At 56.0% G+C, this 14,051-nt stretch overlaps 1 protein-coding gene across 1 annotated transcript; it reads right to left on the bottom strand.

Moving 5' to 3' along the window:
- Positions 1 to 441: 441 nt before the first annotated feature.
- Positions 442 to 14,050, bottom strand: SLC27A4 (solute carrier family 27 (fatty acid transporter), member 4). The gene is made up of 13 exons (XM_008579233.1): positions 13,886 to 14,050; positions 12,336 to 12,502; positions 10,374 to 10,768; positions 8,800 to 8,958; positions 7,117 to 7,186; positions 6,922 to 7,013; positions 6,019 to 6,128; positions 5,535 to 5,744; positions 5,235 to 5,361; positions 4,492 to 4,629; positions 4,115 to 4,279; positions 3,882 to 4,028; positions 442 to 1,343 (listed from the first exon to the last, which is right to left on the bottom strand). Exons 2-13 carry the CDS (start codon positions 12,497 to 12,499, stop codon positions 1,186 to 1,188), a joined length of 1,935 nt encoding a protein of 644 aa, XP_008577455.1. The 5' UTR covers positions 12,500 to 12,502; positions 13,886 to 14,050; the 3' UTR covers positions 442 to 1,185.
- Position 14,051: the final 1 nt, after the last annotated feature.

Below are 14,051 nucleotides of genomic sequence, written 5' to 3'. Positions count from 1 at the left end.
GCACCACATGCAGAGGGAGCAGCACCACCAAGAGTCTGGAGTCAGGATCCTGCCCTAGATTAGGGTTTCCCCTTAAAGACTCAGCATCCTCTTCCTACTAATGGCTACCTTTAGCTTCTGAATCCTGTTAAGTGATTATTCCCATTTCACAGGTGAGGAAACTGAGTCACTTGCCCAAGGCCACAAGCTTATAAGTGAAGAGCTGGTTTGGACGTTCAGGCTCACACTGTTAAACACCTTACCAGATTCAGGTAGGAACTGCCCCCATCTGAACCAGCACATTGAAGGCAGGGGCTGGGGCACTTTACATGCCTTATCCCTAAGCCCGAGTGAGTGAATGGATGAGATGTGAATGGGCCAGAGGGGCAGGAGGGTTGGTGAGGGTGGGGGCGGGAAGAGGGCTCTGGGATTGGGGTGGGCTCAGGTGGCATGCACACAGGCTAGGAGGAGTAAAGGCAGTTTATTGGCCCCTGAGTGTCCCCTCCCTTATCCCTCCTCCTCTCATAGCCAAGCCAGGACTGAGATGGAGGTGACACAGACAAACCCACAAAAAGAGAATGGCCCTGCCTGAGGGACAGCCAGATAGCCACCCAGGAAGAGGAGGATGGGAGAGAGGGGAGAGACATGGGGGGCTCTGTCCTGATCTCCTGCTGCAGGTGGAGCATCAGGGGCCCTGTTGGGTCTTCCTCCTCCTTTCCTGGAGGTGTGGGCAGGGCTGAGTGACACTTGGGTAGTTCTGGGACCAAGATCATCTTCAGCCACATGATCCATGGCCACTATGACCCTTGCACGCCCTGTTGACTTCCTGAGTCTGGGGACTTCTGCCCTGGTCCCATTTACAAGCTCCCTGCATTCTGTGGAGAGCTTGGTAATCTCTCCACCTCCCCTTGCCCTGATCCAAGACATCATTCTGAGGGTGCCCCGTCGGTCTCAGGTTGGAGCCCAGAAGCCCTGCCTGGCCCAGAAGACATGACTTGGACATGAGGCTTTCACAGAAAGCCTCTCAGGGGGTGGGGGAGGTGGCAGTGAGTCACTTGGCAGTTTCGGAGGGAGGGGTCAGCACCTTGGGATGTAGGTGCCAGGACCTGCTTGCTTTGGTCTTGCATCACCCAGGACCCCTCTGGGGTGGAAACTGGGGCTTTGGATCCAGCATCCGCTGGCTCTCAGAGGGACATGGAGGGCAAATCACAGTTTCTCCTCGCCTGCCTGGATGCGGGTGTAGGCCTCTTGGTCCAGTGGGATGTAGCAGCCCTTCCGGGCGTCCAGGTAGAACAGTGGGTCTTTCACGACAGCTGGGTCAAAGCCCTCCTTCCTCAGCTCTGTCTTCTGGAACTTGTAGGTCCCTGGGAGAGCAGGGAAGAGACTCAGATAGGGCAGGGCAGGTGCCTGAGCTCCCAGGAACCTGAGCACCAGTATGGAGAGTGGGAAGAGAGGAGGGCTAGAGAGAAAAGAGGAAAAAGTGTGGGAGGAGCAGGCATGGCCCTTTACAGTTTACAAAGATCGCTCCATTTATTACATCATGTACTGCTTCTCAGAGTAGCCATGACAAAGTGGGGGGGACTGGGATGGCTGTATTACCCACTCCCATTTTGCAGATGGGGAAACAGACCTGAAGAAGGGAAGCTATTTGCCCAGCATTACACACTGTGTGACAGCAGAGTAGGGACCAGAACTTGTGTCTTCTGACTGTGATAGCTCCCTTTATTTGAGAAGCTACCAGGTACAGGTGTGCTCTCACTTAATGTGCACATCAACCCCGTGGGGCAGTTGCTCAACTGTATTGTCTGGATTCTAAGATGCACATGTTTTCAATTTTAACATCTCTGAAATAGTTTAATTAGCAGGGTTTTTTTTCTTAATAGTATGTAAAGCAAATTATGTATCTTTCAATCAATGGTTTTAGCCCCACTGTACTAAAGAGAAGACTGATACTCAGAGAGGCACATCTGCGAGCCAGTGTCACACAGCTAATAACTGGTAGAGCTGGGCTTCAAACCTGGGTGTGACACACTGCCAACAAATGGCTACAGATGTCCCCCTACCTGCATGCACATGCCTCTGCATTGTGGCCTTGCCGCTTCTCCTGGCAAGAGCCAGAGTCTTTCTCAACCCCCATTTGAATCTGGACTGGCCTGATGACTTGCTTTGACCAAGAGAATATGGCAGAAGCAGTGCTGCGTGTGTTCTAAATGAGTCTAGGCCTCAAGGGACCTTGCAGCTTCCAACCCTGCCCTCTTGAGGGTACCTTGAGACCAGTCTGGCCTCCTGGAGCACAGGTGAACCATCTCAGGTGAGGCCCCTACACCAGTGCTGTCCAATAGGGTAGTCTAGTCATTGACTGTATGTGGCTATTTAAATTTAAATGAATTAAACAAAATGTAAATTTCACACTAGCCACATTTAAGTGCTCAATATGCAGGGCTAGTAGTTAACTGTGTTGCACAGCAGAGATATCAAACATTCCCATCATCACAGAAAGTCCTGTTCGCTGGTGCTGCAGAAACAACCAGTGAGGGCCAGATGTGTGAGTGGCTCCATCTTAGACCCTCGGGCCCCAGTGGAATCACAAAGTGATGGCAGCTCTTTGAGGGACCCCAGGCAAGGCCGAAAGAAGAACCACTCAGCTGAACTTACCCCCAAATTGCTGACCCACAGAATTGTGAGCAAATAGATGAGCAAATGTAAGGCATTTGGGCAAGTAAGTTTGGGATGGTTTGTTCTGCAGCAAAGCCCGTCTGAAACCCAAGGTCTGACAGCCTCCTGTCTCTCCTGGACTGATGCTCAGGGAGCTTGCAGTCTTGGTCATGGGCCTGGAACCAGTGTCCCTGTCCTGTGACCCTCCCCCCTGCCTCAGGTGCTCCCTGAGGTCCAGGTACCCACTGCCTGGTAGGGGCCACACTGGCCACGGAAGGCCTGCCATCAAGGCAGGGGCTGACATGATGACCACGTGGGAGGTGTCCAGGCAGGTGGCCCAATGGTAAACAGCCAGGGAGGGTGAGCAACAGGGAGAATGTGGAAGGGCAGCAAGGGCTGAGGGAAGCAGGGGTGGGTCTGTGTACAAGCCTCAGTGCTTCCTCCCACCAGAGAACTCTTGGGAGCCATCAGTGGACCGACCAACAGATAGAAGGATGGCACTGCCTGGCCATGTGACCATGGGCCCACAGCTCACCTCTCACCTGGACAATGGTGACAGTCCCTCACTTGTCTCCCTGCTTCCCTGGGCTGCCTGCAGTCCTCTCCCATTCTCCACACAGCAGCCAGAGATCTTTGCAGAATATGGATCTGACCAGGTTACTACCCTGCTCAAACATGTCTGTGGCTCCCTACGGCCCCCGGGAGACTCCACACTCCCACCCCAGCCCACAAGGCCCTGGGCTTCTGGCCCCCACTGGCCTCTCTCTTTCACTTCACACCACTGCCTGCCCCTCTCACTTGACTCCAGCTTTGGGGGCCTCCAGCACCCAAGCTCCTTCCTGCCTTGGGGACTTGCTGAAACATCAGCTCCTCAGGCAAGCCGTCTAGTCATCCCGAATGCCCCTGCATTCGCTCTCTGTCCACCCGATCAGTAGCCATTCTTTAGTTTTAGAATTCCTTGTCCTGCAGCTACCTCCCCTACTGCTCTAAAAGCTCCAGGACGGCAAAGGTCCTGTTGGAATTTGCTAGCTGTTATCTCTAAGGCCTAGCACAGTGCCTGGTGTTCAGTAAATATCTGCTCCCTCTGAAGGCTAAGTCTGCTCGCCTCTACATGGGCAGGTCAGTTCACCAACTACCCGGCAAGGCTGTGGGTGAAGGTCCCCTGACAGCCAGCTGGGTCTCTCCAGAAGGAATCGGGAAGTGGCCCAGGCCTAGAACCTCAAAGTGGGAGCCAGGGAGGAACATACCTGTTTTGTGCAGCTTGGGCAGGAAGCGCAGGAAGATGGGGCGGGCATACAGGGGCAGCTCCTTCTCCAAGACCTGTGCAAAGTGCCCCAGGTCCCAGCTGCGAGTGGGGCTGGCCACAGCAGCCATTCCGGCCCGGCCCTCGGTTCCTGGGGGTGGCAGGGTGCACGGTGAAGGCAGGCGGTGCCCTCTGGTGGTGCTTCCCCACACACTCCTCCCACCTCCCCATGTGTACCTGGCACCTCGACGCCATATACCGCCACATCAGCCATGTCCAGCAGACGGCTGAGGGTACCCTCCACCTCAGTGGTAGACACATTCTCGCCCTTCCAGCGGAACGTGTCCCCCGTGCGGTCTCGGAAGTACAGGTAGCCCAGCTCGTCCATCACCAGCACATCACCTAGGGAGGGGTTGTATGAGGCAAGGATTGGGCCGGCCAGGCTCTCAGCCCAGCAGCTTGGGCCAGGCAGTCCTTGCTGGAGCCCAACAATCTGTTCTACCATTAGGGCTGGGACTGGAGGAGTCCTGGGCAGGTGTTCTCTAAAGGTGGTGAAGGACCCCTCGGCCCTCCCCACCCCCTCCAGAAGGGGCTGTGAAGGGCTGGGGACCCACCGGTGAGGTAGGCCTGGTCCCCCTTCTTGAAGACGTCCTTGGCAATCTTCTTGTTGTTGGCGCCATGGTTGAGGTAGCCGTCAAACCGGCGCAGGGGGTCTTGCTGGATGATGCGGCCCACCAGCTGGCCTGGCTCACCTGGGCAACAGGGAAGGCAGTTGGATTTGCCCAAGGTGGCCTCTTCCTCCTGCCCCCTGCCCGCCCCAGTGTACCCTGCATCTTGGTCTACTTGGTTCATACTGCTTGCCACAGAAATGCCCCCCAGCCTGGGAGCTCATCTTGGAAGATCTGATGCACTCAGGCATTTGGTGGCATCTGCTAGCTGAATGGATGAGATAAACACATAGTAAACAGGGGTCAGGCTCCACATGGACAGACTAACAAAGCTGGTGCCACTAAGCCCCTGCTCCATGCCCAGCTCTGCCCAAAGAACTTTATGTTCTTCATCATGCTTAATCAAGCGGATGAAGTGTGTGCTGCCATCAGATAAGGGGACTCAGGCACAGAGTGAAGGGGCTGAGCCAGAATCAATCCTAGGTGGCCTGGACTCGGGGTCTCCTCCAATCAACACAAAAATGAATGAATGGATGGATCCACAAAGAAATTAGCAACTTGTAACCCTAAAAGCAGTGCTGACAGATGGCCGCTGGTCAGAATAGGGCTGCCATCCACCCATACCTGTCCTACCTCCTTCCTGGGCTAACCCCTCCCATTCGGGCCCTAAATTCCAGCCCAGGGCAGACCTGGCTGGCAGGGAATGCAGACACCATCAGGCCCCCGGATCAGCTCCATGGTGTCCTCATTGACACGTACCAGCCGGATGGGATACACGAAGGACAGGATACGGCTGTTGAAGCCACAGGCCCCCACCTGCAAAGGCCAAGACTTAGGCCGGGTCTCTCCCACTGTGGACCAAATACTGGAGGGGCAAGGAGGACTCGAGCACTCAGTCTCATGTTAGAACTCTGCCTTCCCCTCTGCCGCCCAGTGCCTTCCATGATTCATCCCCGCAGTGGCTTCACCCGTTCCCCTGTGTGTTGCACCTGGCTGTCGAAGTTGCCCAGGCTGCAGTTGCACTCAGTGGCCCCGTAGAACTCAGCCACCTGGGGTATGTTGAAGCGGCTGGAAAAGTTGGTCCAGATGGATTGCCGGAGGCCATTGCCCAGTGCCATGCGCACCTGGTGCTGCTTTTCTGCCTCCCGGGATGGCTGGTTCAGGAGGTAGCGGCACAGCTCGCCAATGTACTGCACAATCTGGAGGTGGATTTGGTGTGATTCCAGGCTCCTGAGGTTGCTCTCACTTTACCACCTCCTGATCTGTCAAACCCCTTCCCTCCTCAGGGCCTGGCTGTGTGGTCCTTTCCCTTTCTGGGCCTCAGTCTCTCCATCTGAACAATGGGGATGTTACCTTAAATGAACCCTTCTGAATGACTGGCCACCTCTGTTGTAAGGCAGATGCTCCAAATCACGGTTGGTGGGAAGGTGACAAGGGGACAAGGAAAACTCATTCCCTTCCTGTCTCACTCACTGTGCAGTTGTACTTGATACAGTCATCCCAGAACCGGGAGGCTGAGAACTTCTTCCGTATCACCACCGTCATGCCATGGAGCAGGCACTGTCCGATTCCCACGATGTTTCCTGAAGGCAGAGGGATGGGCCCTGGAGGTCAGGGAGATGGAGACCCCCCACCTCTTGCCCAGGCCACCTCCTGCAGGTCCTTCCTGGGTCTCATTCCTGTCCTGTCCCACCTACACTAACTGATCATCTCTCTCCCCTATGCACACACCTTCCATGGCTCCCCAGTGCCTGTGGGATTGAATGCACACTCCTAAGACTGCACCGAAAGAGTCTGGGGCGGCTCCAAGCCTGTAATGCTGCCATTCAGCCAGGCAGGACTGAGCTACCCTGGCTGGCTTCTGCATCTCACATCCACCTGCCTTGGCTGACCTCCTCCAGGAAGCCTTCCTGGGCCCCCATCACTGGGCTCTTCCCTCATGCTGCACTCCTGCTCCCTGCCCCTCCACCACACTCACTTCTACACCAGACTCTGAGCACCCTGAGGCCAGAAACTGTTATGAGGGTACTTCAAAAAGCTCATGGAGGGTTGCGATCCGTGGCCGGACACGGAAAAAGACAAAAGACAAAAAAAAAAAAAAAAAGCTCATGGAAAGATTCGTATTATCTTTCAATTCCATTTTTCCACAAACTTTTTGAAGTACCCTCATATTTATGGAAGCTCTATCTTCCCTTAAGCCCCCACAACCAAGCAGCAATGCTGTGCACATCTGTGGGACACAATGAAATATCAGACCAGCCCAGGAGCTCGCCGGGCCACTGCTCATGTGTTTCCACAGCAGTACACTGCCTGACTGGAGGGTGGGGCTCCCGTGGCCCTGGGGGTGCTGGAGGCTGAGGGGTGGACGAAGGTTACCTGCTGAGTGGTAGAGGGGTAGGCAGTCATACACAATGTCGTTGGGCCTCATGCGGAACCCATAGTACACCAGGGCAGCCATGCGGTAATACCTGGTGGGCATAGGGCACAGGGCTCAGCGGGCCCCTGGAAAGGCAGGAGGAGGTTCCCAGCCCCTGCCTTGCCCACCCCCACTCTGGGGCACCTGGCCCTTACCTGCTATGCACCACGATGGCAGCTTTGGGCAGCCCTGTAGTGCCTGACGTGTAGATGTAGAAGAGCTTATCTGAAGAAAACAGACACATGAGTGGCTGTGAGAGGGCAGCACAGAGCGGGCATGGGTCAGATAGACGGGTGCCTGTACATGTGCATCCTTCACACCTGTGTCCATCACACTTGCTCCAGAAGGCCTACTCTGATGACCTCAGATACTGCCCTGCTCTAATGCCTGTGTCTGCTCCCTCGACAAACATTTCCCGGGCCCTTGCTGTGTTCCAGGCCCTGGGGAGAGAGACATCAATGACTTAGAAGGGCACAGACCCAGCCCTCCTGGAAGTCCCAGCTGAGTGGGCCGGTCAGAGGAGGACGCAGGCAATTTCACTGCTGAGCACCAAATGCCAGGGGGAGGGTGGGAGACATAGCACCTCCTGAAGCTGGGCAGCAACACTTGGCCCAGGCTTGCAGGAGGGGAGGCAGTGCCAGGTGGGCTTCCAGAAGGAGGTGGTGCCTGCCCCAAGATTTAGGGCACAGGGAGCATTAGCTGCAGGAAGTGGGGTATGGAGGTAGCTTCTGCACTGCTGACCATTTATTTATCCCAACCTGTAGCCCTGAATAGGGACTGCCACATTACAGATTCTACACAAGTCTCACTCAGCCCTACGAAGCTGGAGATTCCTGGAGGTCAGAAACTCCATGGGATAGATGGCTCTGCATGTTTACAGCAATCATCTCATGCTCTCTGGATGCCTGCTGTATGCCAGCCCTGGGCACCATAAGGGCACCAGAGTGAACCAGCCAGAGTCCCTGCCCTCCAGTAGTTTACAAAAACACCAGGAGACCAGATATGCATGAGAGAAGTTAACGATGATGATGATAACAACCAGTTACTGAGCCCTTCCCGCCACACCCTAGCTTCAGGATTCGACTCACTGTATTTCTTTTCAACCCTTAAAGCCACCCCATAAAGTAGGTTCTGTTACTTTCCCCAATTTTATAGCTGTGGGAACCAAGGCTCAGAGGGCCGGTCAGATGTCCAAGGTCACACAAGGGAAGCAGCAGAGCGAGGATGTGAACTCAGATCTGGACCAACAGCCCAAGCTCTGAGCCCCCAAGCAATGCAGCAAGCCAAGTGGCTTCACAAGGAGGAGAGTGAGAGAAGCCCAAGGACTGGGCAGACTGGCGTGTAGAAGGAGAGAGCTGAGGCGCAGGGAGGCTGCCTGGAGTAGCAGGCAGGGAAGAACCACACCTGGAGACCCAGCAGAGTCCTGCACTGCCCAGGTGCCTGATGCATATCCAAAGGGTCTTGCCCTTCACCCAACTCCCCTCTCCAACCCTAGCCAAAATTCTGGTGGAGCAGATTCCTGGAGCCCACATGATCCTGCGCATGTTAGGCATCAATAAAGGCTTGTTCAATGAATCAAAGAATTGGATTTTGTGAGCTCCCGTGTGCTCAGTTCTGTGCCTGGCACATTCACACACATCAGCTCATTGCACCGTCACAGTAACCCCAGAGTGACCCAGGGTTACTGTCCCCATTTTCCAGATAGAAAAAGAGAGATGATGTGACTGACTTGTTCAAGGCACACGGTAAATTTGCAGAAGAACCCAGGCCCTCTGTCCAAGGCCAGGGCTCTGTCCTCAGCCCATCTTCAAACCCCTCTGTGGGGGTGGGGGACTCACCTGTGAAGCCCTTGTCAGGGCGACTGGGCAAGTACTTGGGGGCATCTTTCAGCAGAGGGTCCAGGTGCTCTGTGCCAGAGGGCATGGCGCTGGGCTCCCAGGAGCCAGAGCAGAAGAGGCTGAGTGAGGTGTCCAGGCTGGCATGGATCTCACAGACAGCTACGGGGGAGACAAGGCAGGTCAGCAGGCAGGCCAGGAAGCCCCCCATGTTCCCTGGACTCTGCTTGTGCCAGGGCTGGGCATGCTGTCAGCAGACTGGCTGGCGAAGGGAGAGAGACAGGTGAAGCACCTGGGACTTCACTGCTGATAGAAGCAATAGTTCCCATCTGCTGCGGGCTAACTACATAGCAGCTCTACCTGCATTCTCCTGCTCTCATCCCCTAGGAAGTAGGTACCAGTGACAGCCCATTTTACAGATGAGGAAATTGAGGCTCTGCAAATGGGAGGGACTTGCTCACAGCTGGAATATGCTAGAACTGGGATTCAATGCTAGCCCTATCTCACCAAGGTCTGAGATCATACCCACTATACTACCCTCCTCTGTGCGGGGCTGGTTAGAAGGGAGGCGAGGTCAGAGGCCCTCCGTCCCCTTTGGAGAGTGGAAACCTTCTCTCAGGCTCCCCTGTGTATGACACAGACATCCAGACACTCATCTGCCCTGGGCGTGGGGCAGTCCTGGCCCACTCGGCCCCAGTTCCTCTGGCTTCCTTTTTTTTTTTTTTTTTTTTTTTTTCCTTTTTGAGACCAGCCGCACCGCGCTCAGCCAGTGAGCACTGTGAGTGCACCGGTCATCCCTATATAGGATCCGAACCCGCGGTGGGAGTGCTGCTGCGCTCCCAGCACCGCACTCTCCCGAGTGCGCTACGGGCTTGGCCCCCTCTGGCTTCCTTTTGATTCGTCCAACCCTCCCCGCTCCCTGCTGCATTCTCCCACCTCCCCTTTCAGCATCTTAATAACTTCCCTGTCTATTATCCAGCAACCACAGCAGTGTGGGGAGGAAGAACAAGGACACTGTGGACAAATCCCAGTTTTCCCACTTACCAACTCTGTGACCTTAGGTGAGCTCCTCACACCCTTTGAACCCCAGGCTCAGCATACATACAGCCGAGATGACAATCCCTACCTCACCTGGTCTTTGTGAAGGTTAGAGCTGCTCTGGAAGCACCAAGCCCAGCACTGTCAGTGCCCAGTGTGGCAGCAAATAAAACGCAAGCTCTTCGAGGACAGTGGGGAATGAGTCCTTGTTCCCATTATAGATATGAGGCAAATAAGGCCGAATTAGTCACAAGGATGGTTACCAGTATATCTGAGGAGCTGCCCAGCATCAGCCACTTTGCTAGTGCTTCAGGTGAAGTATCATTCAGAATACAGTAGGAGGTAGGTACTACAGATGAGGAAACTGAGGCTCAGAGAACTGGGGCCCTTATTCAGGATCTCCAGCTTACTGGCCATCTGACTCCAGGGTTCATGCCCTTAACCACTGACCCACACCCAGGGCTGGAAGGGAGTTGTGGTTGTGGTCTGTGCAAGGTCCAATGGGACTAGTGCCTGTACCCCACACGCCTGGGGCTCACCTGGGGCCATCTCGCTGCCAAAGATAAGGGCCTGTGCCCGAGAGGTGGTGAGGCAATGGCACAGGGCATCCCGCCGGAGGTTGGTGTTGATGAGTGCCGCCTCCACACCCAGCTTGGCCATGCCCAGCCACAGGCCCACGAACTCGTTGCGGTTCTCCATGAAGATGGCAGCCACATCGCCTGAGGCCAGGCCCCGGGCCTGCAGGAAGTTGGCCACGCTGTTCGAGTAGTCATCCAGCTGGCGGAAGGTCCAATGGGTGTCTGTACCCTCGAAGATCAGGGCTGTCTTGTCGGGGTGGCGCTGTACCGTAGAGGCAAACAAAATGGGCACTGTCCGCTTTTCCCGCAGGTACCGTCGTACCTTTGACTTCACCTTCAGGAGCACCAGGCCGCCGCTGTATGGGAGCAAACAAGGGAGCTGTGACTGTGGCGCTGGGAGGGTGGTGTCCTGATCCCCGTGCCCCGGGTGCTGCCCCACTGGCTGAAGCCTCATGAGCCAGAACTCTTAGCACACCCATTTCCCAGCTCCTCCTGAGTGCTTGGCACTATAACATGCACCATCTCACTGATGCCTCACAGTAACACTAAGAGACTGTAGGATTATTCCCTCCTCTTAAGGAGGAGGAAGCCGAGGCTCTCCAGGTGTCACAGCTTGCCCAGGACTTCTCTGGTGGAATGTGGCTGAGCTGTGAACACCAGGCCTCTCTGACTCCAGAATTCAACTTCTACTATGCTCTAAGCCTGCTGCTCTGGCAGAGCCTTCCAGGGCTCCAGAGCCCCAAAGTTCAAACTCCTCATCTGGAGACTCCCACAGCCTATATGTACCTCCCCCACCACCATCACCACAGCAAATAAAAGATGAGTCTGCTAATGAGTCTAGCCCTTCTCCCTGTGAGCCCAGCGGGGCTCTGTCTTGTTCATCACCTTGTCTACAGAGTAGACATCCAGAAAGTGTTTGTGGAATCACTTGGCAACATCCCCTTTCCTGCCTCAGCCTGCCACGTTCTGACCCCTTGAACTCTGCAAGCTCTCCAGTCTCAATACCTTTGCTGGTGCTGCGCGCTGGTGGGACTCCCCTCCTCCCACCACCTTCAAGGGACCTCTCAAGTACAACTCCTTTTCCTCCAGAGGCCTCTCCATTCCCCAAGCCCCACCTCTCCTAGCTCCCTGCTCCTGTAGCTCTCTGCTGCTGCCACCCTTCCTGCAATGCCACTGGATACTTTCTTTTGTCATCAACCCAGACTGGCAAATGCTGAACTGCCTGTGCTGGGTGTGGGTCACTGTGCTGGACGCCAGGACAGTAGTGAGCAAGACTCTCAGGGTCTCTGCCCACACGACAGCACCAGTTTAGGGATTTACTGTGTGCCCTTATCATCTTCCTGAGCAGTCAGAGCTTGGTAGACTGGCTCTGCCTTTTTGCTCTCGGTGGCCCAGAGCTCACCAAGCACCGGCACAGAACAGGAGCAGGAATTCCTGGTATAGGGTGTCCCTATGGATCATACCTGGCTTTCTCTGGGGAGTCAGTTCTCCCAGGCATCTGACGTGGGGCCCTGCTCTAGAACTCAGTGCCCCTTGTGATGTCTTAGACTCATGCCAACCTGAGGACAGGGCCTTTCCCACTGGGTTCCTCTTCACCCTCTCATAAACTACAGATTGTCCTCAGGGTCCCTTGCAGATGTCTCCTCAGCACACCTACTGTTCGATGTATGTCCCAGGCTCCCAAACCTGCCCCAGGCCAAAGAGCCTCAAGTTAGAGAAATTCCCTGGGGGAAGACTTTGACCTTTGAGATACCAGGAAGGTACCAGGTACTATTGCCAGGGGAAGGGTATGAAGCAGAAGCTGCTTTTTGGGGGCCCAGGTACCCTGTGCTAGTAGAAACCATGGGTCTGGTTTGAGGACATTTAGATTAGGAGTCCAGCATGGTGTGAGAGACCCCAGGAAGGGCTGGACCAGGTACTCACAAGACATCACGCCTGACGGTCTTGATGAAGACCCGGATGAAGCGCCAGCCGCCAGAGCCCAAATAGAGGAGCAGCAAGGAGAACCCCACCTGGGTCCAGGGCAGTTTCAGCACCAGCTTGGAGAAGAGCAGCACCCCCACCACAGAGGCCCCAAGTAGCATCATGGCCTGCGGGCACAGGGTGGTCAGTGGACTTAAACAGTCATGCTCCCCGGCCCTCTCACTCCTGGCTCAGGCAGTCAGGCCACTGTGATCCCAAAGGGTCAACCTGTGGCGAGGCTTTGCCATACTGAGTGGGGTGGCCGACGACAGGGTCCCTTTCCAGGCTTGGATCTGTGGCTGGCTGGAAGACCCAGGCTAGAGACACAGGACTAAAGATAAGGAGTTCCAGGCATGAGAAGCAGGAGGTTGGTTCTAGCTTCGTCATTCCATCTCTACCCACCACTCTCCAAGTGACGATGGATAAGTCCCTCTCCCATTTTAGGCCTTAGTCTCCCCCTCTGTGCAACAGGTACAGTGAGACTTGTTTTCAGAGTCCTTTCCAGCCAAAACAGGGCAGTCTACTCCCCTGACATCCAGGGTCCCTACCCAAGATGGCCTAGTGGTGAGTACTGACTTAAGTGCCTCTGGCTTGACTCCCCACCCAGAGATCCAAGGAGATTCTGTGGATGACCAGGTCAAGTCACAGCAGCCAAAGGGGCAGCTTCCTGGGAAGGGAGCCCTGCTCAGTCCTCTGCCCATAGGCTCAGGCAGAGTCATGCCTCTGCTGGTCGATAGAGGGAGACGGAGCAAATGGGTTCGAGCTGGAGGTGCCTGAGAGGTGACCGCTCAGGGGGTAAAGGTGATTGAGGGAGAACAGGGCCTTGAAGGCACCCCTCCACCCATACACCCACACACCCGTATATACACACAGCAAGCCACTCAGATGAATCTTTCGTGACTGGGGCTTAGGGAGATGGGAGCGGCTGACTGTGCCGCAGGGGCTGGGCTGAGATTAGGACTCCTCGGTTCTATTCCTGGCTCTTTGCGGACATACTCAAGGGGACAGCTGGTGGGACTCGAGTTTTTCTTCCGGTTTTCTAATTATTGGGAGGAGCTGAAGGTCATGGCTGTGAAGTAGTCTCAGAGCCTCCAAGCCAAGATGAGGACATGGTCTGGACCACGGGGAGCCCTTACAGATCACCTCTCCCGCCTCCTCACGAAAACCAAGAGCTGGGGCCAGGAGGACTGACCCAGCGCCCCCAACCTCAATACCAGGGTCTTCAAGGTCCTCAGACCTCTGGTCTCCCAGAGCCCGCCAGAGCAGAGGGCAGGGGCCCGTCCAGGAAGGATGCGGGATGGGGCGGGGAGAGGAGGGGCTACCCAGTTCCCTCTGGCCCCCGTCCCGGGTTCTGCGTACCGCCCTCGCTCTTGGACAGCCAGGAACAGAGCTTCCGGCAGGGAGACCGAGCGGCAGGGCGCGCCCCCCACCCCAGCCGGCAATGCCATCTTCCTCACACTTGACTCGGCATGTTAACCCGCCCGGGGACCCACCGACCAGCCTGTGCTCACCCGGCGTCGGTCCCGCCGCGCGACGCCCCGTCCAGATGCGGCCCGGTTGCGACAGCGGAGTGGGGAGCGCGGCGGGCATCAGCCGTCCCTGGACGCGCAGAGCCGGGTCTCAGCAGCGCTTGGCCGGCTCCGAGCCCTGCACGGCCCGGTCGCCCGGCCAGCCCCA

This window comes from Galeopterus variegatus, unplaced genomic scaffold (assembly GCF_000696425.1).
Source record: "Galeopterus variegatus unplaced genomic scaffold, G_variegatus-3.0.2 Scaffold80, whole genome shotgun sequence".
Taxonomy (NCBI): domain Eukaryota; kingdom Metazoa; phylum Chordata; class Mammalia; order Dermoptera; family Cynocephalidae; genus Galeopterus; species Galeopterus variegatus.
This window is presented reverse-complemented; position numbering and strand designations above follow the sequence as displayed.

Coding starts and splice junctions, on each gene's coding strand:
- SLC27A4 (XM_008579233.1), bottom strand. CDS start 12,499: ATGATGCTACTTGGGGCCTCTGTGGTGGGGGTGCTGCTCTTCTCCAAG. Junction 4,630..5,234: donor CTGCATTCCCTGCCAGCCAG/GTCTGCCCTGGG, acceptor CCTGTTGCCCAG/GTGAGCCAGGCCAGCTGGTG. Junction 4,280..4,491: donor GGACCAGGCCTACCTCACCG/GTGGGTCCCCAG, acceptor ACCCCTCCCTAG/GTGATGTGCTGGTGATGGAC.